Source organism: Silurus meridionalis, chromosome 7 (genome assembly GCF_014805685.1).
Source record: "Silurus meridionalis isolate SWU-2019-XX chromosome 7, ASM1480568v1, whole genome shotgun sequence".
NCBI classification, from domain to species: Eukaryota; Metazoa; Chordata; class Actinopteri; order Siluriformes; family Siluridae; genus Silurus; species Silurus meridionalis.
The window spans coordinates 22,604,414-22,629,911 of NC_060890.1; the positions used below are offsets into that span (position 1 = coordinate 22,604,414).

The following is a 25,498-nucleotide window of genomic DNA, read 5'->3' on the forward strand; positions in this document are numbered from 1 at the left end:
ACGTCTGCCTGCGAGAGCGTGGCTTTGTTTGGGTAAGGGCGTTGGCCGTACGTTTACCCGAGATTGCTATTTCGCTGATAATAACCCCCCCCCCCCCCAAAAAAAAACCAAAAAAAAAAACACTGGAGCTACTTTCATGGAACTCTCGTTTGAAGTAAATGATTAGAGAAATGCTTTTGATTGAAAAGGATGTACAATAACAAAAAAATTTCCTTCTGTCCTCATTATATTCTAGAAAAATTAGTTTAATCAATTTCTCTCCCTAGAACCCAACTAGAACCAACCTGAATTAAACATTGCTGCTCGAAGACAGACGTGTGCGCATGCATGGAATTTACCGTCGGCCCTTTCACCAATTTGTTTGTGCGTTTTGAACATCCCATCCCACATGAATCCTCATTTCCCTCTTCGTTCTTCTGGGAAGAGGCTCCGTTAGATTTTGAAGGGTGTTTGTGGAAATTTGTGCGCAGTAAAAAATTACTCAAATCCCCATTCTTCATGTTTCTAACACATCAACTTTGAGGACAAAATGTTTACATGCTGCCTAAAAAACATCCCACCCACTAACATTATCCACTTCACCTCGAAGTCCGAAGTCTCTCAGAACCCTACAACAAAGTGAGTTTTAAGCCGTAGCTAGAAACCTAGAACCATGTGAAGGACTTCTGGTGAACCCTGAGCAGTTGTACTTCATTTTGGACCTATTCTATAAGTAGTCCATGAATGTATGGGGGGGGCCCCTCTCAGTAAGTACTTGCTTTAATGGCCATAATGGGAACTGTATTGCTTTAACCCTTTGGTTTCTAATGGCAATTTGTTGCCTTCTACTGGAAGCATGTTATGTTTAGTGGGAGCTGAAGGGATTGTGATACGTTTAGGAGGAAGAAATGAAAAATATTAAATTGCTTGTAGTTTTTTATTGACGCAGTTTATTATTATTAACGTTTTGAACAATTTATGTTTAAAACAATTTTTAATCAGGTGACTGCTTGGTAAAAATATCTAAAATATTTTCTATTTGATAAAAACATTATACACAATTTAAATACAAAATAGAATAAATATTTAATGCAATAGACTTCATTATATTGATTAAACTGACAAATTAAATTAAATAAAATTCACTAAATGTGAAAAATAAATGAAATAGTTTATATTTGTTAGACATCATCAGGGTAATCCAGATGTGTATACAAGTGTGTGTGTTACATTTAATATTTAATTCTCTAAAGATATGATCTACTTAACTGTTCGGCTTTTTTCAGCATACTTTAACTAATGTCTTCATTCATTCACTTCCTGCATTTGAACCTTAAAATATTCATTAATGAGGACTTTAAGAACAGATGTAACTTGGGTACATGTCTCTGCAGAGATGTTCGAGTTGAACTCTCCAACTCGGAGATTAACAGACGTCAGTTATCAGTTCGCTTCTTTATCGGCGCTCCGAGAAACGTTTAGTCTGAACGACGTCGGAGTGAAAGAGGTGAAGCTGGAGATGGTGCACACAGCTGCTCTGTGTCCAAACTACAGCTCCAGCACTTAAACCTTCTGCCTTTACTGTGCGAGACATGTCGGCAAAAAAAAAAGGAATCTTGACTATTCTGGCACCACACACACACAAAGCATTATCTAGCGTTGTTTGGATTCACTTGACTGCTAGTCTTTAGCGTTTCATCTTGACTGATTAACTCTTTGTTGTGGAAAGTGACTCAAGCGTGGGTCAGGGGTTTTTTCGCTATCAGAATCAACTAACAAACGTGATTAGCAACAAAAAAAGCCCGTTAACCTCGAGCGTGTGTTTACGTAGCTTTAAGCAAGCGGCGATAACGACCGATATCCAAGCGAACTAGTGGTGGAGAACGTTTTTCTTTCTGTCTGATTTGTAGCTTTTTAAATGGAAAACATCTTTACCGTTGATTTTACCTTGAATAATAGCAAATATTTAAAAAAGTTTTGAGACCAGCTCTGCTTACAAGAAAGTACTTTATTTATATACCTATCTATATTTTTTAAATGGTTCCCTTGTGCAGCGATACAGCGCTCCTGCCACTTCTGGAATGTGTCCTGGAAGTCTGCTTTTCTAAGCTTTTCGATTTGTGCACGATCTCCGTGCTGCTGTCAAAACGACAGCCTTTAAACTGCATCCTCATGTTCGAGAAGAGGGCGATGGAGTAGGGTGGGTGCGCAAGTGAGATCACGTCATTTCCGGCGAAAAAAAAAAAACTGGTGTACACAAGACAATGACTTATGGTGCTCCCTGTGACTGTGCGTGCATCCTCGTGCTGCCATCTGTTGGCGGGTTACAGAAGTGCCTCGAAGTTTTTTCTACCACATTGCATGGCGTTGACCAAGAAATTAGCATAAAAATAAAGGTAACGGTAAAGCACGTCACGCCCTTAGCAACACTGCTTTGAGAAAAATAGTGCATCGAAACTGGTAGCTCATTAAAAAAAACACTGCCTATTCCACGTGGCATGCCATCGTATTATCCGACCGGAAAGTAAGCGCAGACGGCAGCAGGTCAATGGCTGGCCCGTGCACCCGGATCGGGTTCCACGGGACAGGTGTGTGAGCGAAACCGACAGCCTAGACCTTATCCAGACATTACACCACCTGAGGTCTTTAGAGTGTAAATAGAGAAGATGACAAACAGCAAGCTGACCTTAGCGATGTGTTCAGACTCATGGTTTATTCACAACCCTGTGTATTATAATTGACGGCCTTAATAGCAAGAACACCATTGTTAGCATTTGACGGTTAACAGAGGGAGACAAGGAACGAGAAAAGTGAAATGATGCTTAAAAAAACAAGACAGAGAGATGGATGTGCTACTTTTGTCCATTTATGAAAACCATTACATAGAAACAGATGACAAATTACAAAGGAACCTGACATTTATTAGTACCTACAAATTGCATTAAATGGACAATGAAGTGTCCTGGTGTAGGGTTGCACAATTCCAGGAATTGTCAAGACATTTTCCATGGGAATTGATGGGAATGAACAACTTTAACTTAACGCAATTTCAGTTTAATTTCTACCCTGCACATCAGTCACATGCACAGGAATACTGAGGTCACAGTTCTGCATTTCATCCATTCAACTAAGTTTTGATATTACTTGAGGAAATATATTATAGCAAATACCAAAATGCGTTTTTTCCGGTTTACAGCTATTAAATCAGATACGGGACAATTTCGTTGAAAATTTTTGACTCTAGCTAAAGCCATGATGGTTTTCTTCTACATTCTGCTTGCCAGTTTTCTGTTATTATACAGAAGTACAGTACCGGTCAAAAGTTTAGACACATAACATCAAGCCTACATTTTCAAAATAAAAAATGAAGAACATCTTATTGTGAATTATATATTAGGAAATATGCATAATTGTTTTACTACAAAAATGTAAGTTTTTAAATCTGTATTAGTTTGCATGCATGTCAGCTTATGACCAAACAATGTTTATATTAGTTTTTATGTAATACAGTTTATGTAAAATTCCCAAAATTTCTACTGAGTAACTCGTTTCCATCTGGGAATATTTCCAAAATTTGCCAGGTGAAGTTCCCATGGAAAGTTACCAGAAATTTGCACATGTATTCGTGTTCATAAGGATAACCTTATTTTAATGAAAGTCAAATTGAAGTTTAAATGTAACTAATTTTAAAATAAAATCAGAACAGCAAATTAAAGAATTTCCAAAGTATAAAATTTAGATTTTTTTAAAAACCCACGGAAACCCTGCCATAAATTCCCACAGATTCCCCAGAAACTCCTGGTAAGTTTCCATCTTGGGATATTTCTCATCTTCCTCAGAAGAAGTTCCGTCGGAAAGTTACCGGAAAGTTTCCACCCCTTTGCAACCTCTATGACAGTGTGATCTAGAAAGTCTATAGACAAGCTATAGCATAGGATTAACCTTATTTTTATGAAACTATATAAATGCTGTGTAGCCATTCTGAAAAGAAAGAAGAGCCCATGCACACCACTATTACTATAAGAGATAAAGGAAGCAAAATATGACATTAACAAACAAAGGAGCCTTCAAGCTTTAACAAAACGTACCTTATTTGTCCTCGGACTAACGGTCGGTTTTTTGTCCGGTTCATGTTGGAATCAAAGGGCACCTCGAAATACTGTGGGGGGGAAAATAGAAAAGGAGGAAAATCAGTCAGGACACGTTGATTAAGACAAGACACCACAGAGTAATAGAAAATGCAAGGGGTTTGTGATCCAATAAAGCAGTGGCCGCAGCACTGAATGCCCTCAAACGCACTCGCAATATTGGAGATTTAAGACTTCGCAGCTTGGAAAATCTAGTTCATGACTGGAAATTCTAGAGAACGCTTTAAATTGGGTTCATTTAGACTTTGAATCTTTCAGAAACCATGTAAGCAAAAGTGCCGTCATGGGCTTGACAGGAACGCTTTGTCGTCTGCCAAAGAACAAACAAGAATGCCTCAGAAAAAGTAGATACTTGTGCTTCATTGCCAAGACCGAACATCTGTTCCTACTGACATTGTGCCTCACACCAGTGTACCAGAAGCGAACTGAACCGGCGTGATGGAAAAACCGAGATGAATTGGACGCATCCGTGCCGCATTCACTGTGGGAGAATCGCTCCAGCAAGCGATGCATAGCCAGACAGTTGGGTCAGATGTGCGTACGGGGTTCGCCGTGGCGCATAAGGGGACGATTGGGACGAAAAACTACTTACCGCCCCGGGAAAAGCGCAATGTGTGGATAAAACGCAAACACATGGGGGTGCCTGAAGCCTGGAACCAGTTAATCTTACTGAACAAGTCCACACCTAATGGACAAAACAGATAGACAGTTTCACAAAGCAAATCCCAGGATGCTTTACACTTGAATTATAGCGCGCATAAAAATGTAACAAAGCTAGTAAACAGAGAACCCGCTTTTCTTTCGCCTGCTCTAATTTTCTGTCTGGACACGGATTCAGGCTCAGGACGATTTCACACTGAATGCGTTTTAAGGAAATCACTTTGCCACAGAAATGATCCCATATGCCAATTAAAACCACTGAAAAAAGGGAATAACAGGAATTATCTTGTTAAAATGGCACCTACCCATGGTTATTATATATTAAGCAGCAGGTTCTCAAAGTTGATGTGTTGAAATCAGGAAAAAAAAATCAAGTAAACTTCAAAAGTGTTTCTTAATAGCAGGGTCCTCTTTCCTCAGGATAATGTGTCTTGCTGCACTGCAAACATCTTTACCAATGGTTTAATGCTCCAAATTCCTTATTATTGATTAACATTTATGGGTCCTTCTGGACAAACGAGTCCAATCCAAGGGGGCTCCACCTCAAACCTACAGGACTTTAAGGATATCCTAGTGATGTTTTAGAGATATCCAATGTGAGGCAGGCTGGTTTTATTTTTATCACCACATTATCTGTGTAAAGCTACTTTGAGACCATGTTCATTGTTAAAAGCGCTATACAAATATAAAAATGAATAGAATTTTAGTCAGTAACCATATTTTCCATGTATATAGACTATGAATGAGCATCTCTAAAAACGATTTGCATAGCCAACGATACGATACATTAGAGATACATATGAAGCAGCTACCAATCCGATATAACTCATCTGTTACGATGCGATTACGATACGCAATTCAATATGGAATTCGCTTTTATTTCATTGGTTCAGATAGAAAGCAGATCTTCAGTTTACTTAAGTGCCTTCTAAGATATGCCCTTTTCACATATTGTGGTGCAAAAAAACAAAAAAAAGATGAAATAAAACCTTTTCCTGTTGTGTCTGCAGGAAGATGCAGCTCTACCTCTGCCATGTAAATCTGTATTCCGTGTGACTCAGGACACCGAGTCTCCGTAGTGTTGTGATGCGTCGTATTCACGTAGCGGCAGTGGTGCTGAAAGAACGCGCTCGAGAAACGGTTGTAGCGAGGCGAAATCGATCTGCATATCAAATATTGTTTGCAAATGATTGGTCTCTTTAGAAATAATCAAAGAATAGCGCTAATACTGATTACAAATAATTGTTCTTAACCCGATGCAAGCGCGTTAAACGTTTACGCCGATAAAAGAACTGCAATCTGATGGCTGTTGAGTGTGCTGCAGTGGGATTTTGCATCATTTTAGGACTTTAATAGCGGTTCTACAGTCCTTTAATCTCCAGCTTGCTTACTTTATCTGTAAACACTTCTCAAATAATTCAAGCACCAAGCACTTTAAAGCTAATGTGCAACCAAAGCGATCGTCGTTGATCGCTATACAGCCTGGATGAGTCTCTGTATTAGTTAGTTTCTGCATTCTGGACTACAACATGCTCTTATAACGAACTCTGCTTTATACTTCTCATAAACACATCAAACTTCGCTGGAAAATGGTAAATCCATTTGTAGACTATTGCCACTTATGTTTGTCCCTCCTGTTAAACGCCATCCAACCTGTTACTCGCTTCATCTCCAACCACAGTACAAAAGCCCCCCTGTGATATCAGTCCAGGTCACAACTTTTACCTTCTCACAATACAGACCCAGGAAACAAATTTGCACCAAACCTGCTGAACGCACCCCATACTGTATGTCGTAGTGGAATTGTAATTTTCAGAGTGGAGGGGGGGGGTTGAACAGTAACAAACACAACCAGAAAGTGACACTGGAGATTGATGTTTTTTCATTTTCCCTCTCAACAGGCTTTGGCAGCACTGTCCACCATGGACCAATGTCATCGGATACGTCTTGGCGAAGTTAAAGGCCCACATCTGCTGCGTAAAAGTGCAGTGTGGGTTCTGCAAAGTCTCCGATTTATTCTTTGAGCCATTAGAGGCATGGGGTCGGAGCGCTGCAGCTGTGGCCCACGCTGAGGGACCTCGGATCGTGGGCTGAGGTGTTAATTCTATTTCCTGGGTCAGAAAAAGCGCATCAAGAGGTCGGAAAAAAAAATGGGGTGAGGGTTTTGGCTCGGGGGAGGGGTTTGATCCTCAGGAGTGCTGGCCAAACTCTAATAATGCCTTTACTTGCAGAAAAGGGGATGAAGGCTGAAATGCTGATGTGTCCAGGGTGGTTTTTTGGAAAGAGCTCAAAGCCCTAATAGTATGTAAGCATGTGCATTAAAAGCATGTGAAATACTTGAGAAGCAGCAATAAATCTGCACTGGGTCTGCTCAGCAAACCCAAAAGGAATTAGTGTTAAATGAGGTATGGGAAGAACGACCATCTGACGAACACGACTGCCAACTCAACCGAGAGCTTCAAATTGTCTCGAGAACATACAAAGCTTTTAGACTTTTAGCATTCGGGGCTCTTTGTGTAGTGTGTGGTACATTTGGTGGAATAGTGAAAACTGGTTTTAAGCCCGGAAGCAGTCCAGACTGCCACCACTGATCCCTGGATTGCTTAAAACACAGTGGTCTGTGGGTCAATTCGGGGTGGAATCGATACACGTTCCAGTACGAGATTTAGAATTCATGATTGTGGGGGGAATGGGGAACGGAATATGTTCAGTGGTGGAACCAAAATGCGTTTTTTAATGTATACAACCAGACTTTCATTGAACTGGAGAGTTGCTGCATATGGGTTGAACGATCGTAAAAATTGTTGGTTTGCATGGGGAGTACCGCAACACGTTACACCCCACCTCGTGTCACTGCGGCTGCTCCGTCCATAGCGGAAACACGATTTGCACTGCGCTGGTGCGGAAACCCCGATTTTTATTTTCCACATGCCTGAAGTCTTTACGACGGTCTGGCGATATGGAATCTTTTGCATACAGCTTCAAGAATTTCTTTTAAAAAGAGAAAATCCTGACAATTCCGCATATCGAGGGGGCGAAGGAATTAATTGATTTATAATTAAATATCGTGTTTCCTAAATGCAGAATGTAGAACAGTTAAGTAGAACATATCCTTAGAAAATAAAATATTAAATGTAAAGAAAAAAAAACACTACCCAAATGGGGTCTAACAAATTATTTTTCCATTTATTTTATCGATTGAATTTGCACCTATTTAATCGACGAATCAATTTCATCAATATCTTCAAAGGGTTTTCATTTCAGTTTTCATCGTCTTCATTTGATTCGCTCCATTTGACTTATTTTTTGATTGAAAAGAAACCGGCGTTTGATTTAAAATAGTTTTTAAAACATAAAAAGGAAAAACCGTTATTCACAAATAATAATAATAATAATAATAATAATAAAAAAAATAAAGAAATCAAAAAACGACAAGCAATTCTGCATAGGTTTCTCATTTGTTTAAACTAACTAACAAAATTGAACTGAAGCGTAACTTAAAAAAAAGGGATACGTACAGAACTGGGAATTCTGTGTACCGATTTACAATCATCCAAAAGTCATTCCTTGGGATGAGATCCTCCAGCACTGCTCAGCTGGTACCACCTTCTCTCAGAATGAGAGGTAAGTATACTTTAAGGCTCTTCTCTGTTCAGGCGCCGAGGTGGTGGAATGAACTTCCCCTAGATGTCTGTACAACGGAGTCCCTGATGATCTTCAAGCGACGACTGAAGACCTACCTCTTCCTGAAACACTTAAATTAGCACTTTCCAAGTTTGTATAATTCGAGTTATATTTATATTAAGTTTGTAATCTGGCGTACCAGTGTAGATTTATTTATTACTAGAGATTTAATGCACTTTTGTACGTTGCTCTGGATAAGGGCGTCTGCTAAACGCCACAAATTTAAACGTACTTAAAGAAAACAGAACAAAAAAAGTATTATAATAATAAAGAAAACGCACCTACGTCTTTAAAAACTAAAGCAGGGATGTGGAGAATTGTGAGAATTAAACCCTCTGCTTCCTTCCACTTAAATAAACTCAGACTTAGTGCAGGATGTAGATTTTTTTATATTTTTTATATTAATAAATAACCAGTGGAAATAGGTAATGGTGGTTTCTATTAATAAAAATTATGCAAAATATGCCAATAAGTGCAAGAGACAATATTTTGTTGCAAAAGAAAATAGTTTGACCACAAAAAGTATAAATGAACAGACGCATATTTCAAGTACTTTAAGTGAGTAGAAGTAAAAGAAAGCTGTGTGATTCATGTGAAGGTTTTATGCGAGCAGCATGCACCAATAAAAGCTGCAGGAAAGCTCAGTGAATGTTAAGGTTCGAATGAAAATGGCTTCATCGGAGCTTGAACGCAAGAAAAACAGCTGGATCGCAGCTCGCAAATGCGTCAGTTTTGCGACGGCCTGACAGAAACTCTGAGCGTCCTGGTGGCAGGTCCTTTCGCGTTGTCCGTTCTTATTCTCGTCTTCGATCAATCACGTGTATGGATCATCTGGTTCGGATCATCGCTCACTCGGACTTACCGCCGCTCCCCTTTAAGCGATTCCGGCTACCCAGCAGCGAAGCCTTGAAGGACTGCTCTTTCTTTTAAAGCGTAAAAGAATATGATCTCGACTGAGCCCGAGACGGGAAGTGATGAAGATCGTGTCTCTTCTTATTCGATTTCCTGCAAGGCTTGAGGGGAAACAAATGTGCACATATGCAGCATAGCAGTCAGCTTGATGAATAGCTGATTGATCGATGTGACAAGCGGGAGCCAAGTGTGGATGTATTCTGCTTTCGATAGCAAGCACGTACATGCGAAATCAAGAATTTTGAAGCAAAAATGCCCAGTGTAACCATTCAAATAGGGTTGACCAGTCATTTTTTTCCCCCTGCACGTCTTAGAGGCCATCAGAGAATAATTGTGTTGGAGGATAAAATCCTTCTGATCATGGACCACACCAGCAGTAGATAAAACAGTGGACATGGAAAGAAAATCCATGGCCAGTTTCCTTCTTTATAAACCTCACACAGAAAACCCCAAGAGAAGTTCCATATAAATGTAAATAAAACTCACGACTGTGTACGTTGGACCACCTGTACACGGCGAATACATCAACAGGATCTGGAAGATCTAAACAACAACAACTGCGTAGGCACTTCTCAAACCACGAAAGCCCGACATGAAATAATGCAAAAGATTACAATTGGCAAACAAGAGAATAAGAAAATCAACAATCTGGAGCTGCAACCAATCAAAATCCAGGTGGAGGAGGGGCGGTTTTTGGAGTTTCGAGTGGGTAACAAACAGAAGTCTTTCCTTGTGCGTTTCCAAGGTTTAGAACGAACAGCAATTCGGCAACAAGATTCCGCTCGTCTGAAGCGGAAAGCAGGAGATCCAGTGTGTGAGGCACCGGAGGAGGAAACTTCGAGATCAGTCACCAAACTGGAGTCCATCAAGATGAAGCGTCGGTTAAGCACCATCAGGGTTGCAAAAGGGGCACACAATTTCCTGCAAACTTTTTATGGGAACTTCATCTGGGGAATTTTGGGAAATATTCCAAGTTGGAAACTTAACAGAAATGTATGGAAATTCATGAGGAATTTGGGGAAATCTATAGAAACTATAAAAAAAAAAAAAAAAACATTGTTTGCTCATAAGCTGACTCGTATACAAACTACTACAGATTTAACACGACATCTTTGATTTCAATGTGGTATAATTTAGTAATAATTTTGTATAATAGCTTACACACAGCAAAAGGAACATATTTAACAAATATTAAACAAATGTATGTAATATGCATGTAATTTACTCACCGCAGGACTTTTTTTTTTTTTTTACATTATTTTGATTGCAGGATTTAAGAAGTGACACGTGTTATGTAATGGACGAATGCACAGGGCATGTAGGGGGCGTGGCCTCAGTAACCCCGCAGTAAGTGTGCTGTGTGCATGTGATAAATTCCCAATTTTATTTTTTTCTATTAATTCCCCCATGGAAAGTTACCGGTCTTACAAATTCCTGGAATTTTTCAAACCTGAACAAAATATTCGCCAAAAAGTTTGTGGGCACCTCACGTTTTTTCGTATGTCGCCTCCACTTTTTCGGGACGACTCTCCACTAGTGTTTCACAATGTGCAAGTGAAAATTTGGCCCATTTAAGACACAAGACCGGGCATTGATGTCAAGGCGAGAAGGTCTGGAATTGCAGGTTCTTCCAGCTCATCCTGAAGGTTCCCATTGGGATTGAGGCGAGATCTCAGTGGATGTCACTCAAGCGCCAAATCCAACCTTGTCATCATGGCTAATTGTGCACAGGCGTGTTGTGGGACAAGTTTGGGCCTTTCGGTACAGTGCACAAAGAAAATAGTCCAAGGAAAGTCATGTAGTTGTCAAGTGTCCACATTCTTCTTTTATTTGCCATTGAGTGCAAATTTGGAGAAACAGGTGAGAATGAGAGCTTTTAACTTGACAAGCAAAGATGATTTTGCTCTCAGATATAGTTTATATGATTCCTATTGTTAAAAAAAAAGGAAGATTTTTCAAACCTCTATCCAGTTCATTTCCAGGTTCTGAGTCATTAAACCAAAACGAGATGCTACAGTAACAGTCACAAGGATGTCCTAGCAATGTTGTTAAGCTGGGGGTCAGAGCCCATGATACAGCAGCCTTGGAGCACAAAGGGTTAAGGGCCTTGCTGCAGGGCCCAAGAGCGATGGGCAGCAAGGGCAGATTGACGATACTGGGGTTTAAACCCCTGACCTTCTGAGTTACCACCTCCCCTATAAGAAGCATCAACATTGATTGGACAAATGTATCTTCAGTAAAATTATATTTTAACTTTTATTTTTCTGTATAGTTAGTTAAAGCCGACTGGCTAATAGCTTTAATGCAAGGAAAAAAAAAAAAAAATAACAGTAACTGAACCAGCAAACTTGAATTTATATTTAGTACCGGTAGTCCCCGAGGTACGATGGAGACGCGTCGTCAACGTTATCGAGTCATTAATTATTATACAAAATGTAATTATATATTCTAGATGCTTATATATTCACATATGAACAAAATATCTGTTTATTTTTTTATTTTTCAGAACAATGTATTGTATTTTATACTGTTTTTTTTTTTAAAGCGCCTTTGCCTGCTGCACGAAACTGGAAATATTTGTATACATTTTGTCGTATCATCAGGGATATTCTGTATTCCAGTAATCGTTGTAGACATACTTCTACTATATTTTCCGATCGAACACGTTTGCTAAAAGCTCCTACGTCGCTCAGACTACTATTAACTCCTGCTGCTACTAATCCTGAAACACAGAAATGTTTGCAACACAGCAGTTTTTCTGCAGCTCAGGTTTTCTGGTCCCGAAATTGAAAGGGGATTCCATGCGAGAAAAAGGGGGAAGTGGCAGGAAAACAGAAAGGAATCGGTGCCTTGTGAAAATGCTGCGTTGTTACCGTGGTTCATTAATTAACTTGCCCCCTTATGCGCTGTGCTATAAAAACAAACGGGGCATTATCAGTACTCCCGGCTATCTCCACTGACGAGGAGTCAGAAGTTGTTAAACAGTCGCTCTTTCTCCCAGCACTTTTGAACTTTTCATCGTTTATTCATAGCTCTCCCTGGAGCCTGGGAGCGCTCTGCTGTAAACAACCTGGCAGAGGGTCAACTGGCATGCTGACAGGCCTGATTAATGGCTAGAGTGATGTGCTAAACAGCCAACATGCTAATAAGCCAATTACCGATGTCCGGGAACATGCTATCGCGAAGTCGTTGCGGATCGATGTATGTTGGCGGAGTTCGGATTTTTCTTTTAAGCGAAACTTAAACCGAGCAAAGATTTTAAACTGCCGCCGAAAAAAAACTTGAGTTCGAATGCTCGGACTTGTTGCTCCTGCACAAACCTGATCTGTAGCCTCGTACGCTCGAGGAGACAAAAGTTCCCCCATCAGATCCTATTTTCTCAGAGTCGCCTCTTGAACCGGTCCCAGCTACAGCAGTTGCAGATGTTTTTGCCGCACTTGCTCCAGTAATGGACGACTGCACAAGACGGATGAGTGCGGGCCGTGTCGGTCGGGAGCCGGAGTCGGGGGCGTCACAAGGATAGGAGACTTGCATGGGAAAAGGGAAGCAGTTCGTCATCCCTGACCTGGACGTCGGATTAAATCACTTGGGCCATCTTTCGGTCTGAACCCTGAAATGCTTTTCCAACAAGATCGTTGGGTGGTACCTCAGGTAGCACAAGACACTCATGATGCATTTACATTTACGACTTCCAACCAAAAGTTAAGGGCCTTGTTCGAGGGCCCACAGCGGAGGCAGCTCGTCATTGTTCCCGTCATTTGCTTTGTTCGTTTTCATTATTGTTACTTTTCAGTATCACTTTAAACAATTTGTTTTATCAGCATAACCGCAGAAAGTGATGAAATTATAATCAGTATATCCACAATAAAACGCCAGCAACCATGTGCATATACATAAATACATTTTTTGATTTCAATAGCAAAATGTATACGGAAGAAAAAAAAAAAGTCTTGATGTCTTTTATATCTTCTCTCTCGAAATGTAACGTCTGTCCGTACGGTGAAGAAGAAAATAAAGGATTCAAGCATAAGAAGGTAATAAATGTGTTTAAAATCATCATAAAATCTCCACAATAATACTCTCACTCCGGCTAATGCCGTGGTCTCTTACAGACAGACCCGGCCCCTCGTCTGGCCTTCACCGCAGAAAGTTTGGGGACCCCCTGTTTCAGATCAGCTTTCTTTTTAAGATGAACTCCCACCGGTACCACTTACAGCCTGCGGGAAACCGAAAAGCATCGTGGGTAACGCAGAAACCCACTAACCAAAATAAAACGGACCTGTGGGTCAATAAAGAATCAATGATTCTCTTTGTAGAGTCTTTGAAGATTGTATTGATAATTAAAGGTTATATAAGCATGTTCGAGGTGGGTTTCTTTTTGAGGCTACGGTTAGAACATGACTCCAGTAAAAGTGCTCCCTTTAAACTTTTACTTGTGTAAAAAGTAGGAAAGTATTTGCCTTCAAATCGCAGCCAAAGTACTGATTTATTATTGCTGTAATGTTCCGATTATCATTTTTCTCACAAGACTGTTCGCTTAATCAACTCCATCAACTGTCAATCAAAACTCTACTGTGACTCTCAGCACCTCAATCTATTGATATTAATATAAATAATAACAAAATATAGAATTAATAATATAATTAATAATGTTTTATTTTAATTATTAATAATTAATTATTAATATTAAATAAATATTTAAGAAAACCTAATTATTGATTATTTAAATTAATAGTTTTATTCATAAATAATAATGGAAAAAAAAATACTGATTATCTATAAAAATTATCATGAAATCTTTAACTACATAAAAAAAAAAAAAAACGCGTATATGAGGTCACGGGCGTTGTGGCAAGTTAGAGTCAGGAGGTTCTTCCATCATTTACAGAGGATTCCATTTACACACGTTACTGTAATTGCAATTTTTTTTGAGTACTTTAAAAAAATATATTTTTAAATAGTTTGTAAAATCCGTAATTAAATATAAATAATAAATGGGGAAAAACGAATCGCGCCCCGGTAACTACTGCACCGATTGGTTGATGGGCGGAGAACAAACGTGCTAAACTCCTGAGAAAAGAAAGCTGGAGGCGGAAGGCTGTGAAACTGCTGAACTCCGCTGACTCAACTTCTGTTAAATTGCTATTGCACTTTATTTTGTAAAGGTGTTCGATCCATTTAATAGTAAATCAAAACGAGTTTGAGATTTATATCTCCTGTTCTGATTAAAGTTTTTTTTTATTTAGGATGGATAAAAAAAACGAACGAGTGATTTCATTTGGAAAATGACGTTGGGTAAAAAATACGATATTCGACTTCGAAAAGTAGAGAAGTTCGAATAAAAGTCGGCCCACATTGAAATACTTCAGTAAAGTACGAATATGTTAAAAAAAAAAAAAAAAAATTTAAAATAAAAATAGCTACTTAACTACAGTAACGAATTAAATTTTCGCAACTTTCTTCATTCCCGGCGTACAACAAGAGTCGTGCCAGAAGAGATCCATGTGCATGGAATGTGTGTGCCGAGGTCTTTCCCAAGAGCCCCATTAATCAGCGTTCCAGTGATCGGCGTCGCGCTGAAGTCTCAAACAAAACGCAGAGGCCAATTAGGCGATATCGTCTTTTTTTTTTTTTTCCGCTCTCGAAGGTAAACACATCCATTGTGGTAAAACGACAAGTTCCTTTCTGGCAGAAAGCCCCAGTTTTGTGTGAGCGCTCTGATAAGTTTTTTGTTTTTAAATGAGAACATTCCGGATCATTTCCTGATAACCGTTGTGTACACTGGACGGGTTCAAGCGGCGGGATTCGGTGGATAAGCTAAATATGCAGTCCCCCGCTTCCTGTTACGAATCTTACTGGTAGGCGACAAGGATGTGGTTGAAATTGTGAGCGCTCGTAAAAAAAAAAAAAAAAAGAAAAGTGGTGGGAATGAAAGCTGGAAAGCTTTTTTTGTCCGACAGGCAACCCGGCTGAAGCGGTCTCATTCTAGCCTCCATGAGGAGAACGTGATGAGTAAGCATGTGTGTTTATCCGGTGGAGTTTACATTATGCTCGAATATTCCAGCTGTGTGCAAAGGACTCCGGGAGAAGTCGGAATGTGGTCTTTTAAAGATAGCACTGGCACTCGATCGCATAAACGGGGGGGTTGTTTAGAAAACAGGGATATAGAAAAAAAAAACTCGTGTGGGATGAATGACAAATACTGGTGGATCGTCAGAATTTGTGGATTGTAGCGTTTCTCTTTCTAAATGAAATACATTTAGGCATCTTCACAGATCATTTGTCAGGTGTTTCTTATCAGTACCCTGTAAAACGTTTCTGGATTTATTCCCTGTTCACTTTTCCGTTAACTAATTTCACAGAAACCAGCCTCGATGTACAATCTGGCTTTTATCCCTTCATCCTTTATCTGCTGTTCTGAAGACATGCTGGGACACGGGGCAGAAGCTTTTCCTGAGAATCTTTTCGTTGTTTTTATTTTTTTTCCCCTTAACAACCGCAACGTCCGAAACCCAGGCGTAAAGTTTGCATTCCGTAATCAGACTCCCAATTCACTCGGGGTCTCGTCCTCGGGCCACCTGCGTGCTTCGGCGCGGCGGACCACTGATAACGTACGCACACGCGCGGCAGCCGGGACAGAGACGGGAGATAGCGGGACATAGACGTCTTCAAAGACAAATCCTTGTAAAGCAGACTGATTGAGTCGACGGGACTCTTTTGGAAAAAAGCGCGCGCGCGTGTGTGTGTGTGTGTGTGTGTGCGCGCACGAATGTGTGTGCACGTGTGCATTATCTTTAGTAAATCTCAGGGTTTCTATTAGTGGTGCAAAGGATCAAAAAACTCGCGGTTCGGATCACATTACTTTTTTTTACGGCTCAGCAAAAAAGGGGAGGAGACGAATATAATTCGCTTTCCATTTATTACAAGTTACAGCAAGGAGACGCTCCCACACGTGCGATTTGAAACGTGAACGCGTGACCGCTCTGTGTAGTTACAAAATGACTTAAAAAGCAATAACGACAGGAAAAAAAAAAAAACAACCACTGCCTTTCGCTCTGCGTTCAAACAAACGAATATTAGTTGTGTGTATGCACATTTCATTTCTTTTTCAATTGGCAATTTGCACTCTGTTTTTTATGAAGCATCACTTGCAATAGTGTACCGTAATTTCCGGACTGTTAAGCGCGCCCAAATATAAGCCGCACCCACTGAATTTTACAAAGATTTATATTTTGAACATAAATAAGCCGCACCTGTCTATAAGCCGCCTGTCTACACTGAAACTAATTAACGTTACACAGGCTTTAATGAAAGACAGTGTCTGTTACACGGCTTGTATCTAAACAGTAGCCTACCAAGAAAGTCATTGTTCACTGTCTTCCTCCTTCCTTTCACAACTATTTCTCTCAAGAGTTTTTCTTTTGGCATCGTCGTGCGTTTAAAAATCACCATCGGTGAAGCTTTTCTCCCGATGCCGTGCAGCTCAGAACGTAGCGGCCTATAGTCTGGAAAATACGGTAATTATAATATCTAATTTTCTCTGCTTTCATCGCTTTGAGACGATGATCGTTGTTGAAAGCACAATACAAATAAAAACGAATCGGATCTGAAATAATGACTTGTGCATCTCGGTATAATCTCTGATGTATAACAGAGTCTGAATCTCTGACATTTGCTATTAAATTACCGAACAATTGGCGAAAGTTTGTAGCTCCTGCAACTCGTGTAGATTAACCCCCCAAACTGCGTTCAACACGCGGCATTTTCTTAATACCGCAATTCAAAAGAAAAACGGTAAACATTCGATCCTACGGCAACTGAAGCATCGTTTGCGTCCGATTTAACAAGAAACCGCGAGGCACAACCGAAGTCCGTTAATAACTCATTAAGGCCACGCGAATACATTTTCGTTTGAGGCCTTCGGTCCACACCGAGACGACGTGTTCGCTCAAAGTGGATACATTTGAAAACGGCGCGACGTGTCGAAGACCTGGAAAGCAAATAACCGGCGGGTGGAAATGACGCGGGTCGCTCCGTCTTGGGTTCTGCTCGTGCGCAGTACAGAACAGGGATGTCAGCGTCGGAAAAACGATTCGAAACGAAAGAGCGTCTGTTTTTGAAATGGAAACTCCGCGTGCACATTTATCCAGATTAGTGTAGTAGATTGGATATCCAAACTTTTCATTTTTCTATTTCTTTTTTTTTCTTCTTAATTTCATCTTCTCAAAAAAAAAAAAAAAAAAGAGCAATAGTATGTAAACACTAATTGTTTAAGACTTTTTTTTTGTTTGTTTGTTTTTTTCTCTCCATACTAATCCTGACCAGGAAATCACTCGAATCAAATTCCAGACTTTATGATTCTTTTTTAAAATGCAAAGGAACTTTGCATAATCTCTATCAAAAATGTTGCTAGAGACGTCTATGCTCAAAAAAAAAAAAAAAAGAAAAGAAAAAAAAAAAAAAGACTGCACGGAATAATAAGGAGGAAAAGAGAGACACCCCTTTTGATCCTGTCCTGCAGTGAGCCTGCAATTACACGCCACGCTCTAATTGTGGTTTCTCAAATCTGTATAACAGGCTTCGGAGATGCGAGACCTTACGGTGGCCGACCCTGTTATTAGCCGCGTGCTAATGGATGATGTATGGGCCTAGTTAAAGCGGCTGGCGCTAACCGACGCGAACGTGGATCCGCTTTGAGCTTCGAGGAGGAAACTGCAAAACGAACAATGTGTTTTAAGTAACGCGGCAGGTGGAGCTCGGGCCGCTGTCTGGGAAAAAAAAAAAAAGAGCTCTGGGACGTGTTAAGTGTTGCCTGTCGTTCTCCGTTTTCCTCACCCCTCGCTCCAGGGTGGGCCTGTTAGCTCTCGAGGGTCCTCGGCGCGAGCAGTCAACCTTCTGCGCCGTAACACAGAGAGCGGAACGGATCCCGCCAGGACGAACGCTGTACACAGACAGGTAGAGACGAGGGAACGACCTGACGGCTACAAATAGTGACACCAGTGAGAAAAAAAAAACAGCAGAAACACGTCAATTCATCAACGGAAAAATCGATATAAATAAAGCAGGGTAAAACATATAAACCTCGCAAATGACCTGCATTTAAACCAGTAAACATCATAGTTCTGTTTTAAACTGTAAAAGAAATACATTTAAAAGGTAATTTTGTGAACAACAACAACAAAAAAAAGTCCAACTTAGCATTTGTATTGCGTTTTGAACATATTTGCGTCTGTAAAAACGATTTTATTTCTATAGAATTGTTAGTAGAGGCGCAATACTTTTATTATTTAGAAAGTGACCGATTAATGTGTGACCAATATTTGATATGAAGATTGATTTCTCCTCGTTTCTCGAGCGCGTTCTCTCGGCGCCGCTACCGCTACGTGAATACGACGTAACACAGATCAACATGGCAGAGGTAGAGCTGCAACTTCCTGAAGCCTGAACAGGAAAAGAACACAGTTTTCTTTGATCTGTTTTTTCCTGCACTACAAAGGGCCGTGCGTTAGAAGTCAGAAGGCTTTTAAGTAAACTGATTTGCTGTCTGTTTGAACAGATGAAATAAAAGCGGACTCTCTGCACCATATTGAAGGGCATAACATCCGATTTTTTACTGCGTCGTAATGGGGGTGAATCGGATCGCATTAGTGGCTGCTTCATTAGAGTCTTTAACGTGTCGTACCATTGGCTATGTGCATATATGTATTTCAAAATAAGTGTGCTGAAAATAAGTAGAGCAGTTGAGTAGAACATTTTTTGGAAAAATTAAATATTAAATGCCACACACACACACACACACACACACACTCATATACACATCTGTATTACCCAAATAAGGTCTAACAAATGTTTTTCATAACATTTTTTAAAATGATTACATTTTATTTAATCAATTTGATTTATTTAATTCAACATTATATATATATATATATATATATATATATATATATATATATATATATATATATATGACGACGATGGACAGGATTAAAAATGAGTTTATTATTCGAGGGACAGCGCATGTAGGACGTTTTGGAGACAAGGTGAGGGAGGCGTGATTGAGATGGTTTGGACAAGGAGGAACCCCTGAGGTGCTGAGGAAGGAGTCACCAGAAAGGAGGAAAAGAGAAAGGCCAAGGAGGAGGTTTATGGATGTGGTCAAGGAAGACATGCAGGTAGTTATGGACAGATGATCCGCTGTGGCAACCCCTAATGGGAGCAGCCGAAAGATGATGATATTTTTTTATTTTATACACATATATATATATATATATATATATATATATATATATATATATATATATATATATATATATATATATATATATATATATATATATATATATACCAAATAAATCAGTCAACAAGTCAGATAAGGGAACTAAAAGGAAAATGGGTGTTGGGGCTCAGGGCATGTCAAACATGTTATGTATTTTAACCAGGCTAAAAAATAAAAAAAACAACCTGCGCCTGGTTTCATTTGCTTAATGGTTTTCCAAACGAGTGTTGTTTTTTTTTAAGTGCACTTCTACTCAGCTCTGGTAAGTTGTCGGTAAGAGCAGCTGTTCTGCGCTACACAAAGGCACGGCCACCATCGATCACTGCCACCCGCATTTCCACAACAAAGGACACGCTGGTAACAAAGTGCTTCCGCTTCCTACACAGGATACGGCCGCCCCTGACTCCATCATCTTTTTAATCCCAATAAGTGAGGGAGGAGTGTGACTTCTGAAGAACACGAGAACAGAAAAAGTACGCGAGGTGGAGGGAGAGAGTGGGGGTGGTTATAGATAATTATAATAAAAAAAAGGGAAGACTGGAAATGGTACAGCTCCTGATGTGGATATGACGAGGTCGAGATCTAGCGTCGAGCCGGATCGGGTTTACACTGCTGGTCCTTCTGGCTACAGATACACAAAGAAACACCATGGGTATTGTGGCTTGGCACTAAGCCAAGTTCAATCTGTTCAACTACATGGTTTGGTTTTCGGAAGGTTACGTCCTAACCTGGTAAAGTAACGATGGTTCAGAATGCCTCATCCGAGTCACACCCAGGCAGAAAAAGAAAAAAAAACCCTGACATACTTCACCATTTGTGCTGTTGATGTATTGCAGCCTGTCCTCCTGTCACTCAAGCAGATTAATCAGTAACTACACCATTCCAAGCTGCCAAACAAACTAAGACCTCTGTGCTAATGCTTTCACAATACAATAACCACAGAGGGAAAAGCGGTTCTGTACGAGGATCGCAAACTTAAAATTCCAATCTCGGACGTATTAAGTGGTGAACCTCAAGTCTGTGTACTCCCCACCTCGCACTTTGAGCGCAGTGTCATTTTTTTATTATTATTTTCATTAAACTTGAAAACGTACACAAAAACGCGAGGGGTATGAAAAAAGAAAGTGAAGTTGAAGTGAAGCCAAAATCGCATATCGAGGGAGTGAACGAACGAAAGATCGGAAGAATGAAGATGTTTGTTAAAGTATGCTGAAATAAGTAGAACAGTAAGTAGATCTTTAGAAAACTCAATATTAAATGTAAAACACACACACACAAACGTGGCTCGGACAAGTGCTGCTAAATACATTCAATACTCCACTATGAAATCTGAAAAGTTTAATAAGACTGGAAAAGTTTCAAATAACTTTTTTAAAAATAAATTAACAAATCAGTTACGAAACGTCTAACAGCTTGTTTGGAAAAAGCCCAAAGGCTGAGCGAAGCTTTTCATCCATTTCGCTTCAACGAATCTCGCAAACAACTTGGCTCTTAAGTGTAGTGTCAGAGCGGTGCCTAGACTTTCAGTCGGGAAGAGCTATTAGTGCTCGCTAAAGAATGCTTTTAAAAAGACATGTCGGAATGTGTCGCCTCATTTTAGGGCGGACAAGAAATTGTAAAAGCGAAGCTCAAAAGTGTGTAAAGTTGTGGTGAACAAAAGGCGCAGAGTCTGAGGCCATGTCCACGCCGATACCATTTCGCTTGGAAGTGTGAGCTTTTCTTCTCACTCGACCAAAACGTCGTTTTGAAAACCCTCTCCGAGGTGGACCGAATTGAAAACGTCCTTCTCGAAAACCTTTCGCTCGTTGGCATGAAATTTCAAAGGAAATAAATGCCGGGCGGAAACGACGCGGGTCGGAGCGTTTTACGTTTTGCACGTGAGGAGCGTTTTCAGACGTTTTGGTGTGGATGGGCAACTTTTGGGAAATGAATGAAAATGAATGTATCTGGATCAGGGTACACGCAACCTAAAATGGTCTTCGGAAACAGTGATCTAAAACTTCTGATCAAATCCAAGCCCCAACAAGCTGCCACTGTTGGGCCCTTGAGCAAGGCCCTTTACCCTCAATCGCTGAAGATGTATAATAACTCTGATAATAACTTTAGATAAGGACACCTGCACAATAGACCACTGAATCTAAAAGTTATAACTTCTGTAGACCTTTAGCAGCTACAAGTTCGTCGTTCTCTCCCTACATTTCGTTCTTCGCTTTCAATTTTTTCACCAGCAATGGACACAAACGGCTCCAGCGAATTCAAATTAACATTCAGCGCTAGCTTGGTGCTAACAGAGCTGCTTTTGTTAATTAGCCACGCATCTCAGTAGTAAATAGAGTGTTCCTACTGCCATTGAGTGTCACCTCCATTTGTAGATGGAGAAATGGGGGGAGTAAACAAAAGGAGGCTCAGTAATCTACCTTTAACTGATTCACATCGAGGGAAAGAGTTTTAATCCACACTTTTCATAACCTTCCAATGTCTGAAGAAACTGCTCATATATTACACCCTACTTGTAATATTACATACCAATGTTCTGCTAAAGCATGCTTAGCATCATGGCAGAAAAAAGGGATAACCTTCATTTCCAGAACAGTGTAATATTTAGGAAAAACTAATACATGAAAGACAGTATAATGAAGGAAAGTATACTAATTCCATAAGTGCAATTCCTTAAAAAATGTTCTGGATCTAAAGAACTTTAATGGCACATGTTTCCAAGCTATTCATATATCTGAAATACAGGAACCATCAGACATAGCTTTTTATTTAAATCACATACAGACAGACAGACAGACAGACAGACAGACAGACAGACAGACAGAGGAAGGTAGATAAATAGATGGATAATAAGATAGATTGAAAGATAAACAGACTTAGGTGTAGGTAGACAGACAGACAAACAAAGACAGGCAGAGTTAGGTAAAGAAACAGATGGACAGAAGGATAAACAGTAAGACAGAGACAGACAGAGAGAGAGAGAGAGAGAGAGAGAGAGAGAGAGAGAGAGAGATGTAGACAGACAGACAAAGATAGGTAGATATACAGATGTACAGAAAGAAGGACAGCTAGACAGACAGATAGAGAGGTAGACAGACAGACAGGCAGAGATAGGTAGATAAATAAATGGACAGAAAGACAGACAGACAGACAGAGACAGACAGACAGACAGATAGATAGATAGAGGTAGACAGACAGACAGACAGACAGACAGACAGTAAGACAGACAGACAGACAGAGGTAGACAGACAGACAGATACAGACAGACAGACAGACGTAGGTAGGTAGATAAATATGTAGAAGTAGTATCTTGATGGATAAGACATTGGGGACTTTGGATCCAAAGATTGAGAGATAAAGGCACATAACCAAATCACTGCTCAGGTGTGTGAATGTTATACATGTCGGTCGCTCTGGATGAATGTAAATAGACTGCAACTGCAATTGAATAGTAGCAATTGTGCAAACTGGCAAGTGCAGATAAATATGTAAACAGATCTACAGCATGTAATATATAAGTGAATTAATGTACAGCAAATAAATATAAAGTCTGTAGCAGTGAAAAATGAGCATGAGCTGCTGAGTGAGTACAGGAAATAAATATAAAGGCTCTGGGCAATGTAAAGTACACTAAGAAAACAAACATCGATATAAACAAATGTTGAGTGGTTCTATTAGTGCAACCTGTGGGTAAAAACTGAACCTACAAAGTTAACAATGAGGAAAAACTGGGTTATCACAAATCTCCTCACATTGAGCTCCACTGTCGGTGTGCAACACATCCCCTTTGTAGATCAGATCACAGGGTGGGTTTTTTTTGTTGTTTTTTTTTTGTGGCAGTGCCTAATCCTTGCACAATGTGCCAGAAAACTGAACAAAGAGCCTCGGATTCCAATTTGGTGAGGAGGTTGCTGGGTGCATGTTTACCTGGCCTCGAGAGACAGAATACGGTCAAGAGGAACCCTTGATCAGAAGAACAAAAGTAACAGCAAACTAAGGCTGATATTCAGAATAGGTGGAGGAGTGGAGGAAAAAAAAAAAAAAAAAAAACCACCATAAACTCTATAGGGACGTCGACACCAAAGCCCATGATCTTCAGCCTCAGGGATTGGGAACGGATTAACCCAGGAGGTCATGAAAGGCAAGAGCGTGCTGCTCAATCCTGGTATCAAGGAGTCTGTTCCCAAACATGGACACCAATACCATGAAAATTCTTTTAACACATTGAAGAAAATAGGGATAGAAAAGTACTGCATTAATGGTTTATTAAATTCAGTAATGTAGGAGGAAGTGGTGGATCAGTGGTTTAGGTTCTGGGTTACTGATCAGAAGGTCGGGGGTTCAATGCCCAGTTTGCCAAGTTGCCACTTTTGGGCCTCGCTCAGGGGCTCATTGCTGGACACTGTACAAATTTCTAGAAACCTTCTATGGGAAGTTAATCTGGGAAATTTTGGGAATACTAAGTTGGAAAATTCCCAGGAATGTATTGGAATTTATAGGTATTAATTAGAAATGTTTGGTTACATTTCTATAAATATAATGTAAACCGTTTGATTGGTCAGAAACATGGTCTTGCATGACATGCATGCACACTAATACGGGGAGAAAAAAAAAGAAAGAAAATAATTTCTTTTTTTTTTTCACAAAAAGGTACCAAAGCGGCTGCAGGGGGCTTCACGGATTCACGGATTTTCAGAACTCGCAGGGGTGGGGGTCTTACAAAGTAACCCCCACGAGTTCCGGGGGACCACTGTACCTCGAAAATGTTCCCAATCAAACTTCACAAGTAGCCAAAGAACCATTAAAGGTATCAACCACTATTTTCAAGGTTCTCAGATCTATGAAATCTGCACCTTCATCTTTAGTCCCACACGCCGTACACTTGGAAAACTTCAAACAGGCAGTGATGTGCTACACTTCCTCCTTGACAAATCTCTTTCCGGATGGGGTCCGACTAAACAAATCCCGGCGATGAGAGCAAAAACACGCCTATCTTGCGAAGGTGCGATCCTCCTTTGATCATGAAAAGAAACGGCGCGCGCCTTCAACCTCGGGGTCCGAAAGGAAAGGATTAAAGGCATCCTTTCTAAAAATCTTTGTTAAAAAGAAATAAAAGTAATAAGGCATTCTGAGCCTGACCAAAAAGCTTACGAGAAAATGAAGCCCACAATCTGCCAAATTGACTGATTTGACGTGCTTTTCTAAGACGTTTAATATCAGAAAGCTGCGTAAACGTCAAAAGACTTGCAGTTATTAATTTGACCAGATCATTTGTTTTGGCGCGTAACCCTGGACAATAAGCATGCTTAGATTCACCGTCAGTAAAAAAAAATGTAATTAATAAATAAAAAAGTGCCATTTGTATCACACCGCATCGTTTTACCATAATTGCATCAAAAAATAAATAATAAAAAAAAAAAATTATTACTATTAGCGCTAGACTATTATAGAAAGTGAGCGATCGTTTGTGACCAAACTAAACTGTTTCTCTGCTGCTACGTGAATACGACTCATCGCAACACTACGGAGATCGAGGCGCGTCCCAAGAGAGTCACATAGAATACATATTAACATGGCAGAGGTAGAGCTGGGTCTTCCTGGAGGCAGAACAAAAAAGTGAAAGTCAAAGTCAAATTGATGATTTGCCGTCTGTCGGGACCCAAGAAATAAAAGCGAACTCTCTGTACCACGTTGAATTGCATGCATTTTAAGACGTATATCAAACATCACACGAATACGTCGTCAGCATCTTACCTGAGCCCTAAATAAGTTTTTTTCAAGCCAAGTATTGCTGAACTTGCATTAGCTGAACCCGTTTACTTATGCGGTACCATCCAGG

General features: G+C 40.0%; 1 protein-coding gene across 1 annotated transcript in view; it reads right to left on the reverse strand.

The window, feature by feature from the left end:
- The window catches only part of LOC124389318 (protoheme IX farnesyltransferase, mitochondrial), a 50,687-nt gene that overhangs the window by 7,775 nt on the left and 17,414 nt on the right, over positions 1–25,498 (reverse strand). The window contains exon 5 of the mRNA XM_046854684.1: positions 4,068–4,138. Coding sequence (XP_046710640.1) covers positions 4,068–4,138 — 71 coding nt within the window. The remainder of the gene's footprint in view (positions 1–4,067; positions 4,139–25,498) is intronic.